This window comes from Lithobates pipiens, unplaced genomic scaffold (genome assembly GCF_037356315.1).
Source record: "Lithobates pipiens isolate NorthernLeopardFrog02 unplaced genomic scaffold, aLitPip1_a1.2 Scaffold_19, whole genome shotgun sequence".
Lineage (NCBI taxonomy): Eukaryota > Metazoa > Chordata > Amphibia > Anura > Ranidae > Lithobates > Lithobates pipiens.
In genome coordinates this window covers 543,837,853-543,865,184 of record NW_027507764.1, presented here as the reverse complement: position 1 = coordinate 543,865,184, position 27,332 = coordinate 543,837,853, and the positions used below count along the sequence as shown (strand labels likewise).

At 42.9% G+C, this 27,332-nt stretch overlaps 1 protein-coding gene across 1 annotated transcript in view; it reads left to right on the top strand.

The window, feature by feature from the left end:
• The window catches only part of RAD21 (RAD21 cohesin complex component), a 43,597-nt gene extending 21,829 nt beyond the window's left edge, over nt 1–21,768 (top strand). Inside the window, exons 4-14 of the mRNA XM_077493243.1 lie at nt 1,466–1,565; nt 1,703–1,809; nt 4,795–4,998; nt 5,369–5,497; nt 5,612–5,734; nt 5,878–6,101; nt 6,193–6,340; nt 9,414–9,589; nt 9,676–9,810; nt 12,448–12,531; nt 14,207–21,768. Of these exons, the coding sequence (XP_077349369.1) occupies nt 1,466–1,565; nt 1,703–1,809; nt 4,795–4,998; nt 5,369–5,497; nt 5,612–5,734; nt 5,878–6,101; nt 6,193–6,340; nt 9,414–9,589; nt 9,676–9,810; nt 12,448–12,531; nt 14,207–14,398 (1,622 nt within the window). The 3' untranslated portion in view covers nt 14,399–21,768. The remainder of the gene's footprint in view (nt 1–1,465; nt 1,566–1,702; nt 1,810–4,794; nt 4,999–5,368; nt 5,498–5,611; nt 5,735–5,877; nt 6,102–6,192; nt 6,341–9,413; nt 9,590–9,675; nt 9,811–12,447; nt 12,532–14,206) is intronic.
• The last annotated feature ends 5,564 nt before the right edge of the window (nt 21,769–27,332 follow it).

Sequence of the window (27,332 nt, the reverse complement as noted above, 5' to 3'; positions counted from 1 at the left end):
ATGGCTCAGGCTCTCAGCAGATTACTGAGAGGCTGAGTCAGGTCCCAGTCCAGGCTACTGGGTGGATCCTGACCATGTGGATCTTTTCAGAGCCTGAAATTAGGGATGCACCGAAATTTCGGCCGCCGAAACATATCGGCCGATAATGCCCTTTTCGGCAATTTGCCGAAAGAGAAAAAGGCCGATAATGGAGCCGAAAATGGGGCGGGGCCAGGGTAGGGAGCGGGGCTCCGCCCCCCACCGCTGGTGCGCCCATCATGAAAAGCTATAACATTCCAAATAGTGCAGGAGAGCCGTCTCCACCACCTGTTTGATCACAGAGCGGGAACATCACAGCTTTTATTTCAATAGCTGTGTGTTCCCGGCCGTGCGCCATCACGTACAGCCCCTCCCCCTTGTCCGGGCACTTTGATAGACAGATCACCCGTAGGATTGGACGGATGATCTGTCTATCAAAGTGCCCTGACAAGGGGGAGGGGCTTACGTGGCGGCGCGCGGCCGGGAACACACAGCTATTGAACTGAAAGCTGTGATGTTCCCTTGCTGTGGTCAAACAGGCGACGGAGGCGACTCTCCTCTTCTCTCTTCTCTTTACAGGTTAGCTGCTATGAGGGGAGACACTGGCTGCTATGAGGGGAGACACTGGCTGCTATGAGGGGAGACACTGGCTGCCTGCATTGTATCATGTATCATGTGTGCAATTTCTGACCACCTCCTGTACCACGTCCCCAGTCTCTGACCACCTCCTGTACCACGTCCCCAGCCTCTGACCACCTCCTGTACCACGTCCCCCAGCCTCTGACCACCTCCTGTACCACGTCCCCCAGCCTCTGACCACCTCCTGTACCACGTCCCCCAGCCTCTGACCACCTCCTGTACCACGTCCCCCAGCCTCTGACCACCTCCTGTACAAAAATATTTTTTAAAAACAGTCATTTTCGGTATCGGTGCTGTTTCGGTTTTCGGCCTAGTGTATTTTTCATTTTCGGTATCGGTTTCGGCACCAAAAAACCCATTCGGTGCATCCCTACCTGAAATGGTTCAGTGAGGTCGGCAGACTTGAGCCCACTGTCTGCTAAAAAAAGGTCACAGGAGTGCAGTACACACTGCACTCCTCTGATCCAAAAAAGCTTTGGCTGTACTTTTTTTTCTTTAACTGCAGATTTCAATCTCTTGGGGTCTTGCACATGGATGTGGTTGGATCAGATCCACCTGTCGGGTTTTTGAGGTGCATCTGGCTGAAAGCTTGATGTTAGTCTATGGGCAGGGGTCTGTGTATGTATATGGTGTGTGTATTCTCTAATACATGGATGTAGACCTAACATTGGTTCGGCTCTAGGGGAAAACTTGAACAGAAATGGAAGTCAAAAGTGTGCCATCAGCCTAAATAAAACGCTGTAGGCTTGCAGTTACTTTGACAACTTAACGGTTGTAATGTGTCTCATGGACTGATGCTTTCTTTTAGGTGTGGTGGATTTGCCAGAGGAAAACAGAGAAGCTGCATACAATGCAATCACACTGCCAGAGGAATTTCATGATTTTGACCAACCCTTGCCAGACCTGGAGTAAGCAACATATATGAATTATCAGTTTTTAATGTGTGACCAGTGTTTTGGTTTTATTGTGTACATTTAAAAAAACTACATTGTAGATTAAAAAAAAGCTGGTGTTCCTAATTATGGCATAACTGTCTTCTCTTTAGTGATATTGATGTGGCCCAGCAGTTCAGCCTCAACCAGAGTAGAGTGGAGGAAATCACTATGAGAGAAGAGGTGGGAAACCTCAATATCTTGCAAGACAATGATTTTGGTGAGTACTTTTTTTCTCTTGCATATAGTTTTTTGTACAAAACAGAATCTCAGATATCAACCCCCAGTTTTGTATTAAATGAAATCCATTAAATTCTTATAGAGCACTTCATCCCACACGTTGTGGGTTTTTCTTTATTAGGCTTTCTATGGTGGGGAGGGCTTTGAATTGGTCAGGCAAATGGCCACTTAGACCCCAGCACTGCATCGTAACTATGGCCGGGACGGGTGTGGATTGCTCCCTAAGATTTGAGTCTCTTTAAAGCACTCTCACTAAAGGTTTCTCTGAATAAATGTTCACCTCTCCTGCCACTGGTTTTCATTCTAATGAAAAGACCACCGTTTCCCTCGCTGGCTCCAGTGGTGTTGAAGGTTTGCGGATTTAACAAATGACCACAGTGAGGGACTAGGAAAACACCCCAGGAGTATTTGATTCTGAAGAGTCTTCAGTCAGTAGGGCTCTGTTCTTTAGTGTAGATCAGTGGTACAGGTAGCAGGAGAGCATATTTTGTATGTTCTTTGCAGAGGAAGCTTTTTAACAGCAGGGGTTGAATCAAACTTTTCAGATAGTGTGCCCTCTAGTGGTTAATCTACCCCTTTATATATTACATTAGCAAATATGGAATCCCAAGCATCAGTCACATAAAGGCTTGCATTTCAAAAGCACACAGAATATACTGTTCCTTTGAAAAACATTGCTTTTATTTGTGTTGGTAGCCATATTCATATGACCTGACACTTGCTATTTTTCCTGCATATGGTAGAACAGTCTTACCACCGTTCCTATCAATTCTCTCTGTCCAGTTTATTACCTTTCAGTGGTTTGTCCCGTGACGTATGTTCACTACGTCTGTTATTACAGTCCCTAATATAAAAATGTGACTATTTTGTATGCAATGTTTTTTGCCTGCAAAACAAACATTTGCAATATTAAGCATGCCCTCAATTTTAACCACTTCAATACAGGGCACTTAAACACCTTCCTGCCCAGACCAATTTTGAGCTTTCAGCGCTGTCGCACTTTGAATGACAATTGCGCGGTCATGCTACACTGTACCCAAATGAAATTTTTATCATTTTTTCCCCACAAATAGAGCTTTCTTTTGGTGGTATTTGATCACCTCTACGGTTTTTATTTTTTGCGCTACAAATAAAAAAATACCGAAAATTTTGAAAAAAAAAGTTTTTTTTTGTTTCAGTTTCAAAACTTTGTAAATAAGTATGTTTTCTCCTTCACTGATGGGCACTGATGGGGCTACACTGATGGGCACTGATAAGGTGGCACTGATGGGCACCAATGTGGCACCAATGAAGTGGCACTGATAGGCGGCACGGATGGGCGGCACGGATGGGCGACACGGATGGGCGACACGGACGGACACTGATAGGTGGCACAAATTGGCACTGATAGCTGGCACGGATGGGCGGCACGGATGGGCATGGATAGGCGGCACAGGTGGGCATGGATAGGCGGCACAGGTGGGCATGGATAGGCGGCACAGGTGGGCATGGATAGGCGGCACAGGTGGGCATGGATAGGCGGCACAGGTGGGCATGGATAGGCGGCACAGGTGGGCATGGATAGGCGGCACAGGTGGGCATGGATAGGCGGCACAGGTGGGCACTCATAGGCGGCACAGGTGGGCACTCATAGGCGGCACAGGTGGGCACTCATAGGCGGCATCGGTGTTATAGTAATGGATGCCAATCAGTGCCAAACAATAATGCATGCCAATCAGTGATGCCCATTGTGGCCACTGATTGGCATCCATTATGGGCACTGATTGGCACCCATTGTGCTGACTGGCACCCTGGTGGTCTAGGGAGGATTATGTATTTTTATTACCTTTTCCCTGGTGGTCTAGTGGTGTCCCTGGTGGTCCAGTGTGGGCATCCTCGGGGGGGCTGTGCTGATAATCGATCAGCACAGACCCCCCCTGTCAGAGGAGCAGCCGATCGGCTCTCCTCTACTCGCGTCTGACAGACGCGAGTGAGGGAAAGCCGATCACCGGCTCTTCCCATTTACACTGTGATCAGCCGTGATTGGACACGGCTGATCACATGGTAAAGAGTCTCCGTCGGAGACTCTTTACCGAGATCGTAGTTGCCGGGTGTCAGACTGACACCCCGCAACAACGATCGCCGCGATGCGCGCCCCCGGGGGCGCGCAGCGGCTTATTATCCTAATCACGTCATATGACGTCGGGTTAGGATAATGAAACCACTTTGCCGCCGTCAATTTGTAATAGGGCGGGCGGCAAGTGGTTAACACTCCTCTCCTGAAAATGGTAAACGTTGATAAGAGATTTATATAGTGCATACAGTTTGCGCTTTAAAAATAAAGGAAGACTGTACCATTATAAAACCACTTAAGACCAGAGAGTTATGACGGTCTTTGAGGACTAATGCTGGGTACACATGGATTGAAATTCGGCCAGTTCAGCAGGGACAGTCTGAATTTTAGATTTGGGTACCTCTCCCTGTTTGACAGAAGTTGATTGCTAGTTCAGCTTCTGTCAAATGGGACCCATTGAAAAAACACCTTTTTTTTTTTTTTTTTTAATCAGCAGCTGTAGCACTGACCAATGTATTCTGACAGCGCAGTGTCCCTGCTATCAGAAAACTGTCCCAGCGGGGGTGGATTCTTGGATGCAGACATCTATTTTATTTTTTTTCCTTCATTACATTAGTTGAACAAAAAAAGGAAACCATGTGTACCCAGCTTTACAGTCTAGGAGTGGAGCAAGTGATACAAGAGGTTTTAGGGGATGAGTTGATGGAGAAATTAGGTTTAGGTAGCCGCAGGATGAAATATCCTAATGATACATTATCCCCCTTATGGATTAAATTCTCAGCCTTGCTTACTGATGAGCCGAATCTCCATGAGTTATCGCCCTCATTTGAATTTTTTGTTTCTTTGACACCAATTGTGCTTTTACTAATACGGGTATTTGTATTACACCGACTCTTCATTGCATTGCTTTAGGTGACTTTGGTATGGATGACCGAGAGATGATGCGTGAAGGCAGTGCGTTTGAAGATGACATGTTGGTCAGTACCAGCGCCTCCAATCTGTTACTGGAGCCAGAACAGAATGATGCCCCGCTAATCGAGAAGAGCAACCACTTGGAATATGATGACCAGTACAAAGATGACAACTTCGGGGATGGAAATGACGGAGGAATATTGGGTATGAATTGTCATGTGATAAAATAATTGTCAATGGCCATTTACAAGAACGAGTGTTTTCACAAAGATTTCCCCACTTTTGACATTGGTCATTGAGACAAAGGGTATATGAATAAAGAAATTAAGTTTATTTTATTTAAGTTGTGAACCTTAGGAAGAACAGTATTGCCAAAAACTGTTCTCCGTTCTGTTAACAATTTTGAAGAAAAAAAAAAAAAGCAGAAAGCTGGTGCGTTTTTTTCTTTTTTTTATGAATTGTACAGGGAGTGGCATGTGGGAGTCTGATGGATGTTGGCGCACGGATGCTAAATGATCGCAGTGTATGCATTTGTTCAGAGAATCTGTACTTACTGTCATTTTTATTCTACCAGATGACAAGCTTATAAGTGATGGTGGCGGGGGTATCTTTGATGACCCGCCCACGCTTCCAGAAGAAGGTATCGCAATGCCTGAACAGCCCCCACATGACGACGATCTGGACGACGATGATAATGTATCCCGTAAGTAATTCAACAGAAGACTGTCTACAATGGCATAAAGTGTGACAAATTTTCTGTATTCTTTAATGCTTGTCCTGCATCTGTTTTTCATTAATCTACAATATTTCTCTACAGTTGGGGGGGCAGACAGCCCTGATTCTGTGGATCCTGTGGAGCCTCTGCCAACTATGACTGATCAGACTACCTTGGTCCCAAATGAGGAGGAGGCTTTTGCTCTGGAGCCAATTGATATTACAGGTGAATCCTTTTTTTTTTTTTTAACTTGGCAATTGCTTGGAACATGTTCTATCCAGCGTGTTTGGAACTTAGACAATATATATTTTCTATCTATATCTATCTCTCTATACCTGTGTTAACGGCCTTTTGTTTGCATCTTTTAGTCAAGGAAACTAAGGCCAAGAGGAAGAGAAAGCTGATTGTGGACAGTGTGAAGGAGTTGGACAGCAAAACCATTCGTGCACAGCTGAGCGACTACTCTGATATTGTAACAACTCTGGACCTGGCACCTCCAACCAAGAAACTGATGATGTGGAAGGAGACGGGAGGTGTGGAAAAACTTTTCTCCCTTCCTGCTCAGCCCTTGTGGAATCCTAGGCTCCTGAAGGTAAGAAGAGACCCAAAATGAGAGCCTGTAGTTGGCATTAATTAGTAAGAGCGCATATGTTCAATATGCTCCTTCTGTTCTCTGTTAACAGCTGTTTACACGTTGCCTCACACCCCTGGTAGCTGATGAGCTCCGAAAGAGGAAAAAGGGTGGAGAAGCTGATAATTTAGATGAGTTCCTGAAGGAATTTGAGAATCCGGAAGTTCCGAGAGAGGAAATGAGACAGCAGGAAGTTATTGGTAAGTGTTTGCCCTATTCTGTGGTTCTGAACACCACTCGTAGCAAATGCAGTTAGATGATTTATGTAATGATTAAGCTTTTCACAACCACACTGTAGCTGAATGACATGGACGCACTTGGTCATGAGGCAGTCGTATGGTGTCGTGCTGCCTGCGCGTGCCCCCTGTGGATCGCATCAGCAGTGATTGCAGCTAATCAGACCGTGGTTAAAAGCCAATCCCGGCGGCTCTTTACATTGATAACTGGAAAATCCTGTTTACATTTTATCTGCAATCCTCTCATGCTGGCGAGGAGAGCTCGATAACCAGCAAATCCACACAGGGAACATCTACTCTGATCGGGACAATGGTCGTCAGTGCCCACCAGTGCAGCCTCATCGGTGAAGGAGCAAAATTACTTTAAGAATTTCAAAATTATCTTTTCTTTTAGGGAAAATACAATGCATTGCATCAGTGCAGGAGAATAATTACTTATTTACGAAATTTTATGACAAACTTATTTTATTTTTTATTTCTGCCTTTTTGTTTAGCAAAAAATAAAAACCCCAGTTGTGATTAATTACTCCCAAAAGAAAGCTGTCTCAATAAAATATAATGGTTTAGGTACAGTGCTGCATGACTGTGCAATTATCATTCAAAGTGAACAGCTGAAAGCTGAAAATTTGGCCTGGGCAGGAAGGTGGTTAAAGAGGAAATAAAGGCTTCCTCTGTTAATTGTACCTATAGGTAAGCCTATATCTCTTAAATTTGCACAGTTTAGGAGATATTTATTATATACTCTGACGGCGCATGCACACTAAAGGAACGGCCCACTCGTGCTGTTTCTTCAGGGCCTGTGCCATGACTAGCGACTGGCTCCTGCATGTGTGACGTCATCACGGCTCCGACCAATCCCAGCGCTGGATCAAGCAAACCCAGAATTAACTCTGGGAAAGCTATTGGCCCTGTCAGTGGTGTGCCGGCGCTGATTCAGGGCATCGTTCTAAGGTAAGTATTTCATGAGCTAGTATGCAATGCATACTAGCTCATTATTAATGGTTTTTAATCTTTTTTTTTTTTTTTTTTTTTTTTTTTTTTGAGGTTTACAACATCTCTAACCACTTAAGGACCAGACTTATTTTTCAAACTTCAAGTTTGAATTCACTTATTATTATTATTATTATTATAATTATATATATATATATATATATATATATATATATATATATATATATTATATATCCATCCAAATGTGGCTAAAAGCATCACTCAAAGCTATCACCCAAAAGAAGTTCCTGTTACGTTTTGGGCTACAAGCTTTGCAAGATGTTTTTTCTGTTGCACGACAATTTCAGCAAAATCACTTTGCGTTTGAGGTACCATTAAGAATACATGGCACCCAAATGTTCATGGTGTGTTTTGCCACGATTTCAATGCGATTTGTATTTGCAGGCAGAATTCCAGCAATTCTGCCTGCGATTTCAAATTTGAAAAGTGTGAATGGGGCCAGAGGATAGCTGATGGACAGGCAAGATGAGGCTTCCTAAATAAACTTCAGAACTGCAGCAGTTTTAAAAAATGGTTGGTTTATAACGCATTAAGACCAACGAGGTGTATGACTCCTTTCTCCTCCTCCTTCTCAAACACTAGTGAAGCTTCTGGTCTCGGGTCATGCAGACATCAAATAAAGGTTCCTACATACGTTATAGCAGTTTATCTGCCCACCCTTCTCTACTTCAATTTAAAGTGCTGAATTTACAGCTTGTCGGAGAATTCAGAAAAAAGGAGCAGAGAGCTGAGGTTACTCCGGAGAGTTATGAGAGCTGATTGAAGGGAAGAGACACCCCCTTCACACAGCACCAGGAACAGATTTGAGGCTGTCAATCGGCTCGATCCCTCCCTTGTCACTTTTTTTTTTCTCTTGGAGTAAGGAAAACTTGTCAGAGGTGACTCATGGCAGAGGAAGGAGGCATCAGGCAGAAAATGCACTTGGTGGTCTTGATTGAGACAAGTACACACTAGAGAGGGATATGTTTTGCTCATATTTCATGTCTGAGGTTTGCAACCACTTTAAGTTATGCACAATTTGCAGGAAATACAGCTGTTTTTGTCCCAGTGCTTTGACAGGAGAGGTGCATATGCTGCGACTATCTGCCTTTCCCCACTGCTGTCCAATCACAGAATACAAAAACCTTCTGTGATTGGGCAAGAGGTAAGGGCAGCTGGACAATACTCTGCAGCTTTTGTTGCTGAGATCTGAATGTCAAGTTCCTGAAGCATAGTGATGGTTGAACTCCCGGCACTCATTAAAAATGTAAATAAAAGTATCAATAATAGCTCTGCCGCTCCAAGCTTGCCTTTTTTCCCTTTTATGTCTAACTCCCATCAGGTGCATTCTCAAGGGTGCATCCCCACTCAGTTGTGCTGTTTGTCAAGTAGAAATGAAGAGGGTCATACACAAAGTACAAGCCTGTGGCACTTCATCTAGATATCTGACTGTGCAGGCCAGACAGCCCTGGATACGCATGTATTGCGTATCGGGCTTAAACTATCTAAGTACCAGCCTCCTAATACCCTTCGTTACCCGACACCTTGTTTTCAGTCCTGTGATAATTTGACAATTACTCCGTAATGCAGCACTGTACCCAAATTTTATCTTTTGTTTTTTTTGACTGATTTCTTTTAGTATTAACCACTAGGGTTTTTATTGTATAATTTATATATTTTTTTTTTTTTTTTTGAGATTGAGTTTCTCTTCCTGTTGAAATAAAAATGCCTGAACAGGCAGGCTGCCATGTCCCATATTTAGATGAAGTGCCACTGGCTCATAATCTGTGCAGGTGCTTTTATTCCTACTTGGTAAATAAGTCCACAAGGTGTCATATACCTCGTTTTGACTTGAGCCCTTATAAGCCAGTGGATTTTTAAAACTATTGCAATTTCTGGAGTTCTTCCCTCTCCAAAGCTTTTTATTTATTTATTTATTTTCAGCACAATACTTGTAGTGCTGAGTGTAGATGAAGCCTTGTTCGTCAATTTTGGTGTAACTTTGATAACTTGCTATATGTCATGGAGTCAACATTTTTATATTCAGACCAACCCATATTGGAAGAAGCCAGTAGGTTGCAGGAGTCTATGATGGAGGGAAGCAGAACTCAGCTGGATGAAACTATAATGCCACCACCACCAACTCCTCAGCCGCCGCCACCGCAGCAGCAGCAAGGTGTGAAGCGTGACTCTCAACAGATGGAACCAGAACCATTGATTCCTGTAAGTCTCTTGATTTTCATTTGGCACATGAAGCTCATTACAGTCCCTTTTTGTATAGTTTCTAATTTTATTTATTTTTTGTGCAGCAAGAACCAGAGCCTCAGATAGAGATGCCACCTGTGGAACTTCCACCAGAGGAACCTCAGACCCTTAGTGAGCTAATTCCAGAGCTCAATCTTCTACCAGAGAAGGAAAAAGACAAGGAGGATGAGGAGGAAGAGGTAACTTTTTATTTTATTTTTTTTTTATTTATTTATTTTTTCCTTTTTACAATATTTTTTTTAAACAAACCCTAACCCTGAGTTCACACTGGTGCGGGAACCAGCGCCGGTTCCCGCATTGCCCCCCTCCCGCAGGCAGTTCATACTGCCTTGTGTTAATGACACCCCCAGTTTAGTTCAGATCGCAGTGCGGACTGTGAACTTGCACAGGAATTGGATTGCATAGGTGAGAACACCGATTGTAGTGCAGGGAAAAACGAGTCCCTGCACTATTTAATGTGCGAATCCAATGCGAGCCATACAACTGGCTGAACTCGCATTGCTCAGAGATCGCGTGTGATTGGCACCTGCGGTGCAGGTGCAAATCGCATGCGATCTGAGATTGCGCTAGTGTGAACCAGGGCTAAATGTAAAGTGGAGCCAAAGCTCTTTTGGCCCTACAGTGGATATAAAAAGCATGCACCCCCCTGTTTAAAATGTCAGGTTTCTGTGATGTAAAAAAATGACCCAAAGATAAATCATTTGGGAGCTTTTTTCCACTTTTTAATGTGACCTCTAAACTATAAAACTCAATTGAAAAACTGAAATCTTTTTAGGGGGACTGGAAAGTAAAAAAAAAAAATGTGGTTACTTAATGGTGCACACCCTCTTATAACTGGGGATGTAGCTGTGTTCAGAATTAAGCAATCTCATTCAAACTCTTGTTAAATAGGAGTCAATACACACCTGCCATCATTTAAATTTCAGCTGCCTTTCCTCCAATCAGCTGTCACACAGTGTATGCCAAGACTCCACTCCCACAGCTGACTGCCTGTCAGTTTTTTAGGCGGACCTGAACAGATGCTCCATAGACCTCCTATGGAGAGTCGGATGTCACCAGTGACATGTCCGCTGACATCTGACCCGCTCCAATCCAAAAAAGTGTGACTGAGGAAGAACCTACTTTTCCATCTGTCATCAGATGAGGACGGTCTCTGTGGTCAGTCGTCGTCCGATCCCCCATAGGGGAGAGCTGCGCTCTGACAGGTCCATCCCTGCACAGTGTGCAGAGACGGACCTGTCATCTTCATGCTCAGCGGGGATCGACGGAGCGATCCCAGCTGAGCAAGCGGATGTCCACGGGGTGGATCATCACGGATCTGTCCTAGGTGAGCCTTTACACTTTCTAAACCGTATATAAAGCTGAATACAGCAGATATACAAATAAAACTTATGTAGGGAGTTTTGTTTCATCCCTGTGTATCGTCTGAGGCTATTCACTGGGTATAGGAGAGGGTTAACATTCAGGATTGGTAATCTGGTAATATATTTCCTGGTTTTGGGTATAGATTAAAGGCTAAATTCGCCTTTGAAAGATTTTACATGCTCCTGCATCCTCTCCCGCCAATCCCTTCTCCCTGTAACGGTGGATGGGAATTCTCTCCCCACACCCACTGTCACAATTTAAAACCAGCCTGGCTGCACCCACACTGGCACGTCATTCATTCACTGAATTCTGTGAATGAACTACAACTTTGCCTCCACGGCTATCAGCTTGTAGTTCTCAATGAACTGGGATGGCACTGGTGAGCGTCCTCATAGTTCATGGACTCTTCCTGCATTTCAGTAGTTGCCTGTGTCAGATGTACAGGCGGATGTACTGCAAGTCTGCAGGATCCAGGTAATGCACCTGTCATCTGCTGATTGCGGATGTAATGCTTTGCAGTCTCCAGTATAAAAAAAATTACACTATCACTTTTATTCTTTTAAACCTCAGGGAAAGTAAACGTCCCTTGTGACAATAGGCATGTGACAGGTACTCCTTGGTAGAGAGCCCCCAGATCTCTCCATAAAATCAGCGAGATCAAATGCTTTTGATTTTTTAAAATGGTGGTTTTTACATCTGGGTGACGTCATTGCTTCCTGGGTTACTAAATCATAGTCAAGGGAAGCCTATCTGGTTTTTGATGGGCTCTATGATCAGCTGCCAGAAGTGCCGGCTGCTGTTAATCTCGCTAACAGGCTAAGACGGCAATAAAAACCTGACCAGTATCCTAATCCATCTCCATGCCAAAGCTTAAAAAAAAGTTGCCTTTTAGCTATTTAAGATGTTCAAAAATCCTTCCATAAAAGTTGCTGTGGGTTTTTTTTTTAACTTTATTTTTATTTTTTACATTTTTGTCCTCCAAGAGACATTGATGCACCTCCATTAATTGTCACTCATCCACTTTGTTCTTTAATTGCTTTTTGATTTCTACACATGTTTGCCTTGTTGATTATTTGCCCTCAGTCCTCCGTATTGTATAAAGTTTGGCTTCATCTGTAAATGGCTGTTTAAATATATACAACATGGCTCGGAAGCTGGCACTGAGGTCGCTTGCTTCTGTTTGCCTTCCTGAAAGGACACAATGGTACATCGTAATTTCCCTCACCAGCCAACAAAAACATCTGCGATTTTAACATCTCAATAAAAAATCTGCTTTGCTAAATATTTTCTTAGCGCAGAGACAGGAGACTCATTTGCTGTGTATCAGATGAGCAGGTAGTTTAGGATGGGATATTGAAAAATATGAATTCATTTTCCCCTTCACTTGTTATCCTATGAATATTAATCACTGCTTGCAGCTGTTTTTCTAAGTGTTGTGATTGTTGCTGCAGGAGGAAGATGCCACGGGGACTGAGCAGGACCAGGAAGAGAGAAGGTGGAACAAGAGGACTCAACAGATGCTGCACGGTCTTCAGGTACTGCACCGCTTCTTACCCCCTTTCCCCAAACAACATTGGATCATAACTGCTTCCCTTGCTGACGTCAGCAGTCCATTGATTATTTATCTTTAGGGGACACAGTTGATTGCAAAGTATAGAATTTGCTTTAATCTGTGTGCATTTTTTTTTTTTTCCTGCTCTAGTGAAATTGCAATCTGTAGGGTTGCTTTTAAAAGGTACTTCAGTTTGCAAAACAAGACTTGCTGTAAACCTGTTGACTGGAAATAAATATCAAAAGCACACAGCGGTGTCTGGATGTACTGTACCTTACCTGCTAAGTTTAGCTGGATCTGAAGTGATCTTTATGTAAATGGGGCAGTTGGCTCCAAAGTAACCACTTAAGGACAAGGCTTTTTCTGGCACTTTTTGTTCACATGTAACAGTTTGGGGGGGGGGAGGGGAATTGCTTGGAACCCTTAAACATTTAGATTATTTTTTTTTTATAATGGAGGCCCTAGAGAAACTTTTGCATTAAAATAAAAAAGACACAATACATAACAAAATGTGTCACTCTTTAAAATTGTGCAGACCTGTTCAATGGAGACCAACTATGTACATTTTACTATCCATAGGCAATGCTTTAAAAGCCTTTACAAGTTACCACTTTAGATTTACAGAGGAGGTCTGGTGCTATAATTACTGCCCACGATCTGACATTTGTGTGGTAACTAAAATTTAATTTTTACAGTTTTACCTTTTGCTTGCTGTCACAAGAATGTGAACTTGATTGTGACAGAAATAGGCATGCGACAGGTACTCTTTGGCGGGAACTGGGCACTTAAATGCATTAAAAACAATAAGATTGGTATTTTCAAATGCTCTTGAGTGTTTTTATAAAAAAAAAAAAGGCACTGTTTTACATCTCGGTAACTATAGCAGAGAGCTGATCCTGGTGGGACGGCTAAGTTTGAGGAAGCTGATTGGTGTAACACCTATCTTCCTGCTGCTTGCAGTCGAGTGGCTAATTAGCTGCCCTGATTAGTGTTACAGGAGAGTGGACAGCCAGCTCTAAAGAAAAACTGTACCATGTCTGCAGCTGCAGGCATCATCCCGGTACAACCACTTGGAGACCGGTGACGTACCAGGTACACGACTGGTCGGCAGATGGGTTATGTAGATGGGACAATCTGCTCCAAGTCGCAACTATGACAAACCTCACTAACCAGTGTAGAGGAACGCATTACACATAGCCGGAGGTCTTGCTGTAGAACGGTTATTTTATATTCAGCTTCCTTGTTTTGTGGGCTCTGGTGAGTCCTAGTAGGGAGAAGAAACCAGGAGAATTTTCAGAATCCACTACTTTCAAGAGTGCGATTCTTCTGCTGCATTCCATAGTTCCTTTCTGCCAACCCTGCATCACTACTGTGTCCTGCAGGGGGCCAGGAAATGTAAATTCTTGGAGGCTTTGGATTGTGAAGGATGTCCCCCGTCCCCCCCCTGGTAGTTTTAGCTTCACTATCTGAAAGGCTGGCAGTGCAGCAGATTCTCCCTATTGTATCTAAAGTGCAGCAGGGTTAGATGTCACTTTGTATAGTGTGGGAAAATCTTTGATGCGATATTGGACTAATCTAGCATTTGGTCCTATTTATTGGTACCATGAGTTTTTTTTTTTTTTTTGTTTTCCTCACTTTTTATTTTTTTATTTTTACAGAGAGTCTTGGCCAGAACGGGTGCTGAATCTATTAGTTTGCTTGACCTGTGCCGAAATACAAACCGCAAGCAAGCCGCAGCAAAATTCTACAGTTTCCTGGTCCTTAAAAAGCAACAAGCGATTGAGCTGACACAAGAGGAACCATACAGTGACATCATTGCCACGCCAGGCCCAAGGTTTCACGTGGTCTGAATTGCTTCTCCCTTCAGCCTAAGCAAGTGACCTCACCACATGCTATGAACCTCTATGCTGGATCTTGCATGGCAGAGCCGTGTACTAGAGGCTTTATCACAACACCAAGCTGGTCAAAAAAACCATGTCATGCTGGTCATCTCCCTACTGGCGTTTTTATTGGGCATGGTTATTTTAATATATGTACAGTTTGTCCCTTTTTTTATTTTTCTTTAAATGTAACTTCTATATTTTTATGGGTTATAAATGTGGATTTGGGGTGGGTGGGAGAATTACTATTTTTTTTTTTTTTTTCTCTCCAACCAACTCATTACAACATTTCTGGAGTAAAAGAATAGAGTGAGACTATCGGGCAGTTGTGTGCAGTATTGTATTGATGAATGCGTAAAGTATGTTCCTAAATGTTATATAGCCGCCACCTGTAGCCAGGATTAGGTTCCTGCACTGAAGTTGACAGTTCCATTTGCCAGCTGCAGTGTGCCGCCTTTACTGCTAGGTCCTGGAAGGTTAAAGGAACCCGTCATGAGGGGGCCATTGCCAGGCTGAGCTGCTTCTTCAAAATGTACTAGTTATCTGGTTGCCATGGTTACCCTATTCCTGCAATTATTGAGGTTGACCATGAAACAAGTAAGCTGAAAAGGATTTCTTACAAATATATATATTTATCTGGATGCTTGTTCAGGTCAGTAACCAATTCGCATGGAAAAGAAGTTGCCAGGCAACTTGCATTTTAAGCAAGTAAACAATGACAGCCTTCCTATATTGCATGACTTATGGTTACAAGTTCTCCTCCTGTGCTTCAGGTACCCAGATGTGCCTATATGTTGGCAACAAAGGGATCCTTTCTCTTCAAAGATTATTGCTGAGAAATCCAGATTAGTGCAGCAGGAAGTGATAGTATGAGAGATTCAGCCACCAGTGTCTGTAACTGAAGTATCGGATTTTAAAAATCAGACTTGTTTTCTTTGCTCCAGTCTGCAGCTAAATTATTGATCTACAATGTGTTAGATAATTTGGGAATTCCCTTCTCCTGTTGTAATTTACCATGTACACAGCTTAGCACAAGTAAGAATAGTTCTAAATGCCTCTTTTCTATACGATTCATATGTAGAATAGAGTGTTTGCTGTCAAAAAATAAATCAGGATTTGGCTAGATAAGTCAGATTTACATTTCGCCTGTGTTGGCCTTCACTATCGTGGATAACCAAATTGCAAATGTTATGTGTGAGGTTTACCCCTACACTACATAATCATTGAGTTTTATATCCTTTCTGTAACATGGATAAACCATGCAGAATTAGGGTGGAAATGGTTTTGTTGACTGTTAAGGGAGTGGACTTTTTAAGGATGGCTGTAAGTTTCTAGAATGAGTGCTTTGTCTGCAGATGTCAGGGGTGACTAGGTACTCCGCTTCCTCTGCATGCAAGTAAATAGTTTAAAGTCCGTTGACTTTGCATACATGCAGCCTGTCTACCGGAAGTCTGGAGTTTAGGCTTACAGAATGGTTTCTTGCACCATGTGTGCACAGCAGGTACAGATAAGTCTCTGACTTCTAAGCGTCTGTGGTCCAGATTGAGGGTTCTTTTTACATTGGCTTTTATTCTGCTTTTTGTAGTCGTAAATGTAAAATATTTCTGTAAATACACATTTTAGTATTTTATGGCATTAAAAGAAAAATTTAAATAATAAACGTTGCCGTCTCATTAATAGAAAATATTTGGTATGTTTCTCTGCCCATTGGAAAACTGACATGGGTTATATAAATCATCATTCTGTTCCAAATGGAGTTCAGTATATGGATGTAATTGAGGATGTTTAAACGCATGCTTTTGTGCTCTCACGCATGTTCATCTTTTCACCCAATGGTGTGAAAAGGTTTGCTATGGTGTTTGATCCAGAGCTTAGCAAATATCTGGAATTGGCACTGCGTATAGTTCTTATGTGATTTACTACATTGCCTATATTTTTTTATAGGCTCTTGAAAAGAGGTCTTTGACGTTCTGTAGAATGCAGCTTCTCCTGCATCCTCTTAATAGATGAACTCCAGAGTCGGGGTTTGTATTCCTCTAGAGTGGGTACACAGCTCAAGTAGTGACAATTGTTATGGCATCATAATAGAAAGATCTTGCTGATCATCCAGATATCTTTCAGCCAGCAGCATATAATATGCGTCTGCATTGGTGGGTGATTTTCTTTTGGGGAGTGTATACAAGTCACATGAGACATTGCAAGGCTGACATTTGCCAGCATGACTCCCACAGGCAGAGGCATGATAGGACTTGTAGTTCCGCAACAGCTGGAGGGCCGCGAATTTGACACCACTGCTAAGGTAAACATTTTACCTTTACAATCACTGATATAATTATTGTAAAATTTGACCAGATGGAAGTTGATAACATTTGGCTCGCTTCACACCTGTGCGTTCCCCCCCCCCCCCCCCCCAACTGCAATTTCAATTAAATCAGTGGACGTGCATCAAATGTGCATTGCCACACGTTTTCTACATGCGTTGTAATGCTGTCATAGTTGGTTTGTTTACGTGTGTATTGACACATTGACGTCTGCCATGACTCGCTTTGTCTAGCAGCTTAGTGCATTTTTTGATGCATTTCCATTGATTTTTGATGTGATGCATCAGAAAAAAAATATATAAAGCTGATAATCCAGCCCCATTAATCTCTATACCCTTATGTTAATTTCAATTAACCTGTTAAAAGGTATACCAGAAACAAATTACATTTGCGTGAGGAGCCCCTTAGTATAAAATTGTTTATAATGCAGAGGATTACATCAAAGCAACCCAGTCAGTGGAAAAACACTGCCACTAATAAATGAGCCCGGGCTCCTGGAGTTGACGCGATTTTTCTTCCGGGATTACCGATTGGGCAGTCATCCAGGTCAGTTTATTTTAGAGAGAGGTGATTGGCTGTGGAAGTTTTGCAGAAAGCATGTTTGTTCCCAGCGATACACACAGAACTTAGCAGAGCTGCTGAATGTTGTCAGGGAGTTGGCTTTTTCCATTTTTTTTTTTTTTCTATGGTGAGCCTTTGGTGTGCTTTGTGCTGGAGACCAATTGTTTTGTGTATAACCACCTGCTGCCACGGGTAAAATCTGAAATAAATATCTGTCTCTGGACGGTGGTAAGCCTTGGGCTAAGTGTGTACAGTTTCTCCGAAAAGAAATTGCCATAGAGGTTCTCACCTTTGAATCGGACACTGGCCATAAAAACAAAAATTACTTTGGTGAGGCAGCTGTCATTTGTCATTTCCTTTTAATTCTGGGCTTTTCAAAAAATGACGGTTAAAGATCCAAAAAAAAAAGTTAATTCTAATAAAAATTGTTATACATTTCTACACTGGTCAGTGCAACTAAATGAGCGAATCACTACTATAAGAAAATCATTCACTGGGAATATCAGACTTGCGTTGACTGCTGTCTGTAAAGATGTTGTAGCACCTGGGACTTGTGATTATAAGGTAGGACCTCCTCTCTCTTTTTTAGCACTTATTTTGGAGTATTTCTGCACTTGGGATGTTCTATCGGAGCAGTGGTCATTTGTTTCCACAACCAAGAAACTGAGGCATGGTTGACAACACACGGCTTCATGTTATGGTGTGTGTGTGTGTGTAAGATAAGTGAGATTTTTCTTTTGTGCGGTCTGTTGTAAGATCTGTTGCTAAAGGCACCTTTGTATGAGGGCTGTACTACAAGGCATAAGATGGAATCCTTAGTCACTGAACTGGAACGTTAAGCATACAAGCAAAACGATCTATGGGATGGTGCACAGTTGAAGACTAATTTTTTAAATGTTTGATATGTATTTAGCATAAGAGTATTTTGGTTCAAAGAAACCTTTCCTCCATTTGTCACTTCGCATTTCAAAGTTTAATACTGCACACTCCTGTTTTAAGATTAAAGTGTGTCCTGTAAATGGGATTTTAAACGCTCATACTCTGGCTGCCTTTGCTGCTATAATGTAGAGAAATCGGCACTAAGGTCCATTTTTCACATTAATGGACCAATCGGGTCCACCTGTCAGGTTTTTCAGGCGGCCCCGATCGGACCCTCCTGTCTCCTCCTATGGAGCGATGGGTGTAAACGGACATGTAGAGTTCAAGTGACAATTCTCTACTTTACAGAGGCATTCAGCAGTAGGTGAGGTGAGTATTTACGTTCTTCACAGAGAACCTTTTTAATCCTACTTACTTTTGAGTCTCTAAGCTAAAAAGTTGTTTTTTAGTAAAGAACTGTTTGTTTTGATGTGTTTTTTGTATTGCTGGTTTAAAAAGGCACTTTTAATGTTCCAAGTTTTTTTTTCCTTTAAGAATTTTGGTGAGGTAAATATAAATGATCAATGTCCATGTATCTTCTGTTCCATTTGCAGCTTCTTTGATATTACAAATGGGATTCTATTGCATCCTTAGAGTAAAAGTCTGGGCTAACTAACCTTAACATTCCCTATCGCCTCCGAACACCTATGCCAATTAGCCTGTGTAAGAAGATGCATATGCCTAACTATTTTCAGCCAGCTCCAGTTTGGTCATGTGAACTGGCTTCCCTGTGTCATCCAGCCACTGCTGCAGGGGAGAGGAGAGGTGGGGAGCTTTCAACAAGGAATGAGCCATAGTAAGTGGGTGACATCACTGAGCGCACGCTCCTTTCCCCTGCAGCCAGTGCTGACATGAGTTCACATGGCCAGACCAGAAAATAGTAAGTATACAGATCTTTCTTACACAGGTTAGTTAGAATAGGTGTTAGAGGGGAGACTGACTAGGTAATGCCCAACTTTAAGTAAATGGATTTACCTAAACACTTCAGGGTATATTGAAAGACTGGATTTGACATTTGCAAACAAGCTTGAGTGTTCTGTATGGGTCACGGGAAAATGAATATCTTCTTTAGTGGGATGACTCAGGCTTCCAGAGCCATCTTACACAGCCATCAATATACAGTGTGCCCTGTTCCACAGTGGTTTGAACTATGGAGAACTGGTGTCTAAAAGTGGTTCCCATGTAAACGACTCCCCACCCGTAATGCTCCCTAATGCAAGCAGATTTCTACCTCTGAAGCCTTTTTTTCCAAAGGGATATACAGTGCCTTGCAAAAGTATTCACCCCCTTGGCATTTTTTGTTTTGTTGCCTCACAACCTGGAATTAACGTGGATTGTTTGAGGATTTGCGTCATTTAATTTACAGAACATGCCCAACAATGAAAATACACACTTTTATTTTTTTGCGACGCAAACAACAAATGGTTCAAAATAGTCAATTTGCATAGCTATTGCCCCCCCCCCCCCTAAAGTCACTTTGTAGAGCCACCTTTTGTGGGTATCGCAGCTCTTACCACTTTGATTTTTTTTGCCAATTCCTCCTTGAAAAACTGCTCCAGCTCCTTCAAGTTGGATGCTTTGTGCTTGTGAACAGCAATCTTTAAGTCTGACCACAGATTTGGATTGAGGTCTGGGCTTTGACTAGGCCATTCCAACACATTTACATGTTTACCCTTAAACCACTCAAGTGTTGCTTTAGCAGTGTGTTTGGGGTCATTGTCCTGCAGGAAGGGGAACCTCCGTCCTAGCCTCAAATCACACACAGTGTGCTACAGGTTTTGCTCAAGTATATCTCTGTATTTAGCACCATCCATCTTTCCCTCAACTCTGACCAGTTTCCCAGTCCCAATTGCTGAAAAACATCTTGATCTTTGGGTGATGTCTTGGGTTTGCGCCAGACATAGCGTTTTCTTTGGCCAAAAAGGTCAATTTTAGTCTAGTCAGAGAAGGTGCTCTACCTTCCTCCATACTTTTTGGGAGTCTCTCGCATGCCTTTTTGCAAAATCAAAACATGGCATTTTGTTTTGTCGCTGAAAGTAATGGCTTTCTTCTGGCCACTCTGCCACAAAGCCCAACTCTATGGAGCGTACCGATATCATCCTATGTACAGATACTCCAGTCTCTGCTGTGGAACTCTGCAGCTCCTCCAGGGTTACCTTAGGTCTCTGTGCTGCCTCTCTGATTAATGCCCATCTTGCCCGGTCCATGAGTTTTGGTGTGCGGCCGTCTCTTGGCAGGTTTGCTGTTGTGCCATGTTCTTTCCATTTGGTTATGATAGATTTGATGTAGCTCCTAGGGATCATAAAAGATTTGGATTTTTTTAATAACCCAAACCTGACTTGTACTTCTCAATAACATTGTCCCTTACTTGTTTGGAGCGTTCCTTGGTCTTCATGGCAGTGTTTGGTTAGTGGTGCCTCTTCCTTAGGTGTTGCAGCCTCTGGGGCTTTTAAAAAGGTGTGTCTATGTAATGACAGATCATGTGACACTTAGATTGCACACAGGTGGACATCATTTCACTAATTATGTGACTTCTGAAGGTAATTGGTTGCACCGGAGCTTTTTATGGGCTTCATGACAAAGGGGGTGAATACATACGCACATGACAATTATCAGTTTAATTCTGAAAAAGTTTTTATGTATATATTTTTGTAATTTTACTTCACCAACTTAGACTATTGTGTTCTGATCCATCACATATAATTCAGATTAAAAAAAAAAATTGAACCAAAGGTTGTAATGTAACAAAATAGGTAAAAGCCAAGGGGGGTGAATACTTTTTGCAAGGCACTGTAGTCTGTGAACTGCAGGTGCAGTTCTTCTAGATCTGAAGGGAACATGCAAGGAAAATAAGCTGAATTTAAGCTAATAATTGGACGATAGAAATCAGCAGAGCTTCACTTCAGATCTAGAGCGAGCGCACAATATATTTGCCTTTAGTAAATCAACCTTCCTCACTCGGTAAGACTAGCTGTGCCCAGAGAAACGAAAAAAAGTCATTCAGTAAAGGAAAAATCTGCAGGCTTGTGATTAGAACTCAACATAAATCAAATACGGAAAAGCAAAGTTCTTGCACAGTAACATTTTAGAAAGGTGCACACGATATTACGTTTGTTTTTTGTTTTTATGGTGTCTCACATGTTCACTCTTAGCCTTTTATTTTTCCTTGCACACAATTCGGCAGTGGTGGACTCTTCAGACCCTAGAAAAATAACATGTCCAAATCCAGTGTGGTCCCTTAACTTAATTTATGTTTTAAAATGATGTATCGCACAATTCCTTTTATTATAATGTAAAATAAAGAAAAAAGCTTTAAGCACGCCTTTCTGTTTTTTCTATTTGACGTGCCTCAGAAACCAGTTTTTCCCTTTGTATAAAGAGAGATTGTAGATAACATGGATGTTCTAAATCTAGAAATTAATCTGTTACTTGTCACATTTTAGTCAGTTTTCATTGCTTCTTGAGAATAATTGTTCATGAAAATAGTTGATATGCTGTGTTATGTATAACTTTTCTAATAAAATGTCTTGATGATCTTTACCTTGTGTAATGTATAATTGATGTGAGTGCTGGATGTAAAGCTCTAGGGGATTTTTTTTTTCCTGTTAAAATGTCTGTAAACATGCCAGCGCCTTTTAGTGTCTGCAGCATTCTGAGACTGTCCCGTGCTGAGCTAGAGTTTTCCAATGGGCACAGCTAATGCTTTTGCTCTAGCTCAGCATGGTGTCAGGCTGCTGTTGAAATGACGACTGCGTCTCTCAGCAGTGGTCCTTCTCAGCAACAAATGCCAAGATACAGAATCTTCAATGTATCCAAATTGTTTTTTTAGTAAACTACCATTTGGCTATAACATAATGGATTGGACAAAACCTAGCTCTGTGCAGGAAAAACCTCCTCCTACCTGCGTGCCTCAGTTTTGTTTTAGGAGGATGGACATGTTTTGCTCTGCTGTGTTGAAGACTAACTTTTTTCCCCCCCCCCTCTTGGATTATATTCTACATCCCTGCTGGGAGGTTTGACTTTTTAATTGCAGATGCCTGGTCCGGTCATTTTTGACTGTATCTGTATCCTACTGGACGAGTTGCTGGGATAGTCTTGAAGTGACCTTTGGCACCTGAGTTTCCCTTGGTAAGCTTTCCAAACTCTGTTCTTGTAAAAAGGATTTGCCCTGTCTCTGAAGACTCAATGAGTAAGCTAGTTTGAGCGCCAAGAGTTGCGATGTTTGCAAAGGCCGCTGGGTGAATTTTGCTGTGGAAGAGGTCAACTATTTGGGACTGAGCACTGAAGACATCTGCTGGGTGAAGTGTCATGTAGGGATGCACCGAATGGGTTTTTTGGTGCCGATACCGAAAATACATTTTCCTTGATCCCGAAACAGCACCGATACTGAAATTGACTATTTTTAAAAAATATTTTTATACAGGAGATGGCCAGAGACTGGGGGCATGCTACAGGAGATGGCCAGAGACTGGGGGCATGCTACAGGAGATGGCCAGAGACTGGGGGCATGCTACAGGAGATGGCCAGAGACTGGGGGCATGCTACAGGAGATGGCCAGAGACTGGGGGCATGCTACAGGAGATCAATGCAGCCTCACTGTGCCCAGCAGCCTACCAGTGCCCGTCATGTAGCCTGCCTGTGCCTCACCAGTGCATATAAACATACACACACGTGCACACACACTGCTAGACCCCTTCTCTTTTGCTTTCACAGTAAACGGCGTGCCCAGCACATGGGCTGAGGAGACCTATGCAGCCACCGCTGAGGAGAGGGGGACTTTAGAGCGAGACCCCACAGGCTGACTGCAGCATGGGTGAGGAGGGAGGGGAGGAGGAGACAGAATGACAGCCCCTGTGATGGGCAGCACCGGGGGTGGGCTCAAGCTCAGCAGGCCCCGCCCCATTTTCAGCACCAGTATCTGCGAAAATTCTTTCGGCTTTTTGCCGAAAGGCCAATTTTCGGCCGATATGTTTCGGCAGCCGAAATTTTCGTGCATCCCTAGTGTCATGTGCTTGTTCTGTGCTCCTTCCTTCCATGAAGCCTCAGGGAAGAGTCTGCAAGCAGGAACAGCCGTTGGGAAAGAGCCATGTAGAACACCAATCTTTAATCTGTTCCTGCAGTTGCTAACTGATACCCACCTGCTACCAGCTACCTGAGGGATTGCCTCTTACCTTGAGCATATACATTGTAATTGAAACATCAGGATTGTAGACATTGGTCGGTACCAGGTGCCCCTAGTTCACTTTCTCCTCATGGTGCAGTGCAAGCAACACTGAAGCCAACTGGTGGGGCTGATATCTGCATCCTGGAGTCTGCTTCATCTTTAGAGTGCTTTTCAGCTCTGTAGGGTGTGTGGATTCCCTACCTTTTTTTGACTAAGGTCTTCACCATGGTCATAAAAGATTCTATGGCCCAAGTCACCCGTTTATTTGCTGGCTGTGATCTCGGATCCCAAGCATGCTCCTCTGCACTCTCCTGCGGGTTTTTGTTTCCTGATATGCCTTTAGCCTTAGTAGCTTCTCGAGTCATTGGCCACAGAGACTGATTCTGAGTTGCTACAGTCCTTGACTGATGAGCTTACCCCCTGAAGAGTTGTTTTTATTACTCCTAAAGTAAAGACAACTGTTTTGACTCTTAGTAATAAAGTGGGGACTGCTCTGAAACAAGAGAATTGCCTTGTTGCTTCTAGTGCTGTATCCAGGCTTTATTTACAACTCCTAAGACCACAAAGACTTTCTTTGCAACTCCTGCTTTTTCATCTATTGCTGTAAGGAGATCATAAGCATCTTTGATAAGGCAATTGCTCCCATTAAGCACTTAGTCTTTTATCCATTTTGTTGAGGATTTTCTACAGAAGTGGTCTGTTCCCACTCTTTCCATGCCTCATTTTACCTACATGCTTACTAGATCAGTGAAGGATGCACCCGTTTCCAACCAATAAGTGGTAAGAAGCCTTTCGTCAAAAAAACAAATACTCTGGTTCCTGCATTTCACCTGATCCACTTGCTCTTGTCCTGGCTTTACTTTTTCATGTCTGCTTGGTTGAAATCCCCTAAAAGCAATCTAAGCACTGCTGCAGCCAAATCCTTTATTAACCACTTTGGCCCCGGACCATTTGGCTGGCAAAAGACCAGAGCACTTTTCGGCACTGTCGCTTTAACTATTGTGTGACGTGGCTCCCAAACAAACTTGACGTCCCCCCACCACAAATAGAGCTTTCTTTTGGTGGTATTTGATCATCTCTGCGGTTTTTATTTTGCACTATAAACAAAAGTGTCAATTTTGAAAACACATATTGTACTTTTTGCTTTAAGTATCCTCAAATATATATATATATATATTTTTTTCCTCAGTTTAGGCCGATACATAATTCTACATATTTTTGGTAAAAAAAATTGCAATAAGTTTTTGGTTTGCTCAAAAGTTAGTGCCCACAAAATAGGGGATGCTTTATGTTTAACCTTTGCGCAAAAAGCATTTGATCTGCATGGCCTTCAACTGATGCCTCTTTGGACCAGCTGTTTTTATTTAATATTATTATTATTTTTTTTTTTTCTGTGGTGACAGATTAGACGCTTGTCGCTATTTTGGGACCATTCATACTTATACAGCGATCAGTGCTGTTAAAAAGGCATTGATTACTGTGTAAATGTGACTGGCAGTGAAGGGGTTAACCGCTAAGGGGTGCTGTAGGGGTTAAGTGTCCTAGTGAGTGATTCTCACACTGGGGGGAGGGGCTGTGTGTGACACAACACTGATCACTGCTCCCAATTACAGGGAGCTGTGGTCAGTATCACTAGGCAGAATGGGGAAATGCTTGTTTACATCAGCATTTCCCTGTTCTTCCTCTCTGTGAGATGATCGCAGGTATCCCTGTGGACATTGAGTCTGCGGGACCCACGATCACACTCACGGAGCTCGTGGCCGGCGCGCCCGCAAACCACTTCTTAAAGGGCAATGTACAGGTACAATAATATGCCTGTAAGTGCCCTTCTGCCGACGTATAATGGCGTGAGCCAGTCTGCAAGCGGTTAAACATGTAGCGCAGATGGCTGTAGCGTTAGTACTTATTATACAATGGTTTTCTGGAAGCCTCTAATGCATGTGGTGGACTGTTTAACCTTTTGCGCAAAAAGCATTTGATCTGCATGGCCTTCAACTGATGCCTCTTTGGACCAGCTGTTAACATCAAGATGGCAAGAGCACCCATCTTCCTCACTGGACGTCTTAAACACTTAGGGAGTTTTCTCCCTATCTGTATGGTAAGAAATGGCCCTTTCATTTTCTTCACTCCAACCTCCACATCAAGACTTTCGGTGCGTTTGCAAATCTGGCACTCAATCTGCCAAATCCTCAGATAACCCATGCCCTGCTTTTCAGAAAAGGGGCATTAACCTTTACAAGCATTTGGACAACCTGGATGTCAGACACTTACATGCGGGAGGTGGTATCCCAGGGCGCAAACTGGAGTTGTGCTCCATGCACCCTCGGTTTCTCACTTCTTACAACCTCCCTGCGTCACTGTACAGACCCTCTTGAGTCTTCCGGATCAAGGTGTTATTGCTCCAGTTTTTGTGGCAGAACAGTTTCAGGGGTCCTAGGCACCATTTCTGTGTTGGGGACTTTGTCAGTTGAGTTTAATTTCCTGATCAACATCCTCGCTGTCTGCTGTGTTGGCTGAGCCTACTAGAGAGCGTTATCCAATCTGGGTTCAATCAGACAACACAACTGAGGCACACACATAAATTATCAGGGACGAGCCAGAAGTCTTGCAATAACAGCAGAGGTATATTGGATCCTGTTCTGGGCAGCCCTTCCCATTACAGTCTAGTCCACCATGTACATTGTACAGGTGTCAGTTGACAAACAGCCTACTTCAGCTGGCAGTGCCTGAACCCAGAAGAGTGGGGTCCCTACACCCAATGGAGTCCCAGTACCTGTGCTGGATGTGGACCCACTAGGTTCAACAACAAACTGGATAGTTTTGCCTCCAGATGCAGGGGTGATCTAGCTGAAAGCATCTGATGCTCTGAATCCCGTATACCCTGAGCCTTTTCTTCCCATAAAACATCTTTGCATCTGCTTTGCAGTATCAGGACGGAGGGCATATTTGGGGATCTTGATTGATCCAGACTGGTTCAGGAAGATGTGGTGTAAGCTCTTCTGACAGGGCCCTCTTAATCATCTTGTATTTTATTGTATTATAACTGTATTGTCTCCCTTTTTATATTGTAAAGCGCTGCGTAAACGGTTGGCACTATATAAAGCCTGTATAATAATGTGGTGCACTGAACTGGCAAAACTCCAATTTCTCTGTGCCACCTCTGGATATTCTGCCACAAAGACAAATTTGCCCTCCTGCCTCGTGTTTACTGACATAAATGCATGGTTGTTGAGTCTGTTCCATAGACCCCAGGCTTTATCTGAGTTTGATTACCGAGATGCTAACTAGAAAGTCCACTTCCTTGTGAGATCCATCGCTGGACATGAAAGATGTACTTCACTTGATGTGAGTCTTGGGGATTCCACTCTAGGAGTTTCCCCATGGAACAAATTCTCTTCTGCAGCTGGATACTTGACCAGTGTTTGCCTCTCAGCACTATAAAGGGTCAGGTTTATGTCCTTTTTCTATTCTCCTAAATGTCTGGCCTCTCATTCTCTTAAGACAGTCGTACAGAGGGTCTCTTTTATGTCTCACCCTCTGTTTATCTGCAGAATCTGCTTCAGAAACTGCCCTTTGAACTCTTTAGAGTGATTTCTCTTTGCTCTTACATAGACTGCTTTGCTTTGTTTGGGTGCCTTGATTTTATTGGAGGGCAACAGAATCTTAAAAGAAGGGTTTGGTTTGTTTTACAAATAGGAGTGAACATTAATTTTAAATACAAAGGAAAGGTTGGGTAGGGATTGTAGGTAGTAAAGTGTTCACTCTGGCCTAGTATACTCATAAACATCACAACTCTCACACTTTGAGTAATGGGTAGTTCCCAGTTTTCTGGATAGGATTGTAGGACTCATAAAATCCCCCTTCTGAGAGCGTGTTTATGATCATACTATTGTAGCGGCCACAACCTTTGCTGTGCGGCCCTGATTTTTTGGGCTTACCG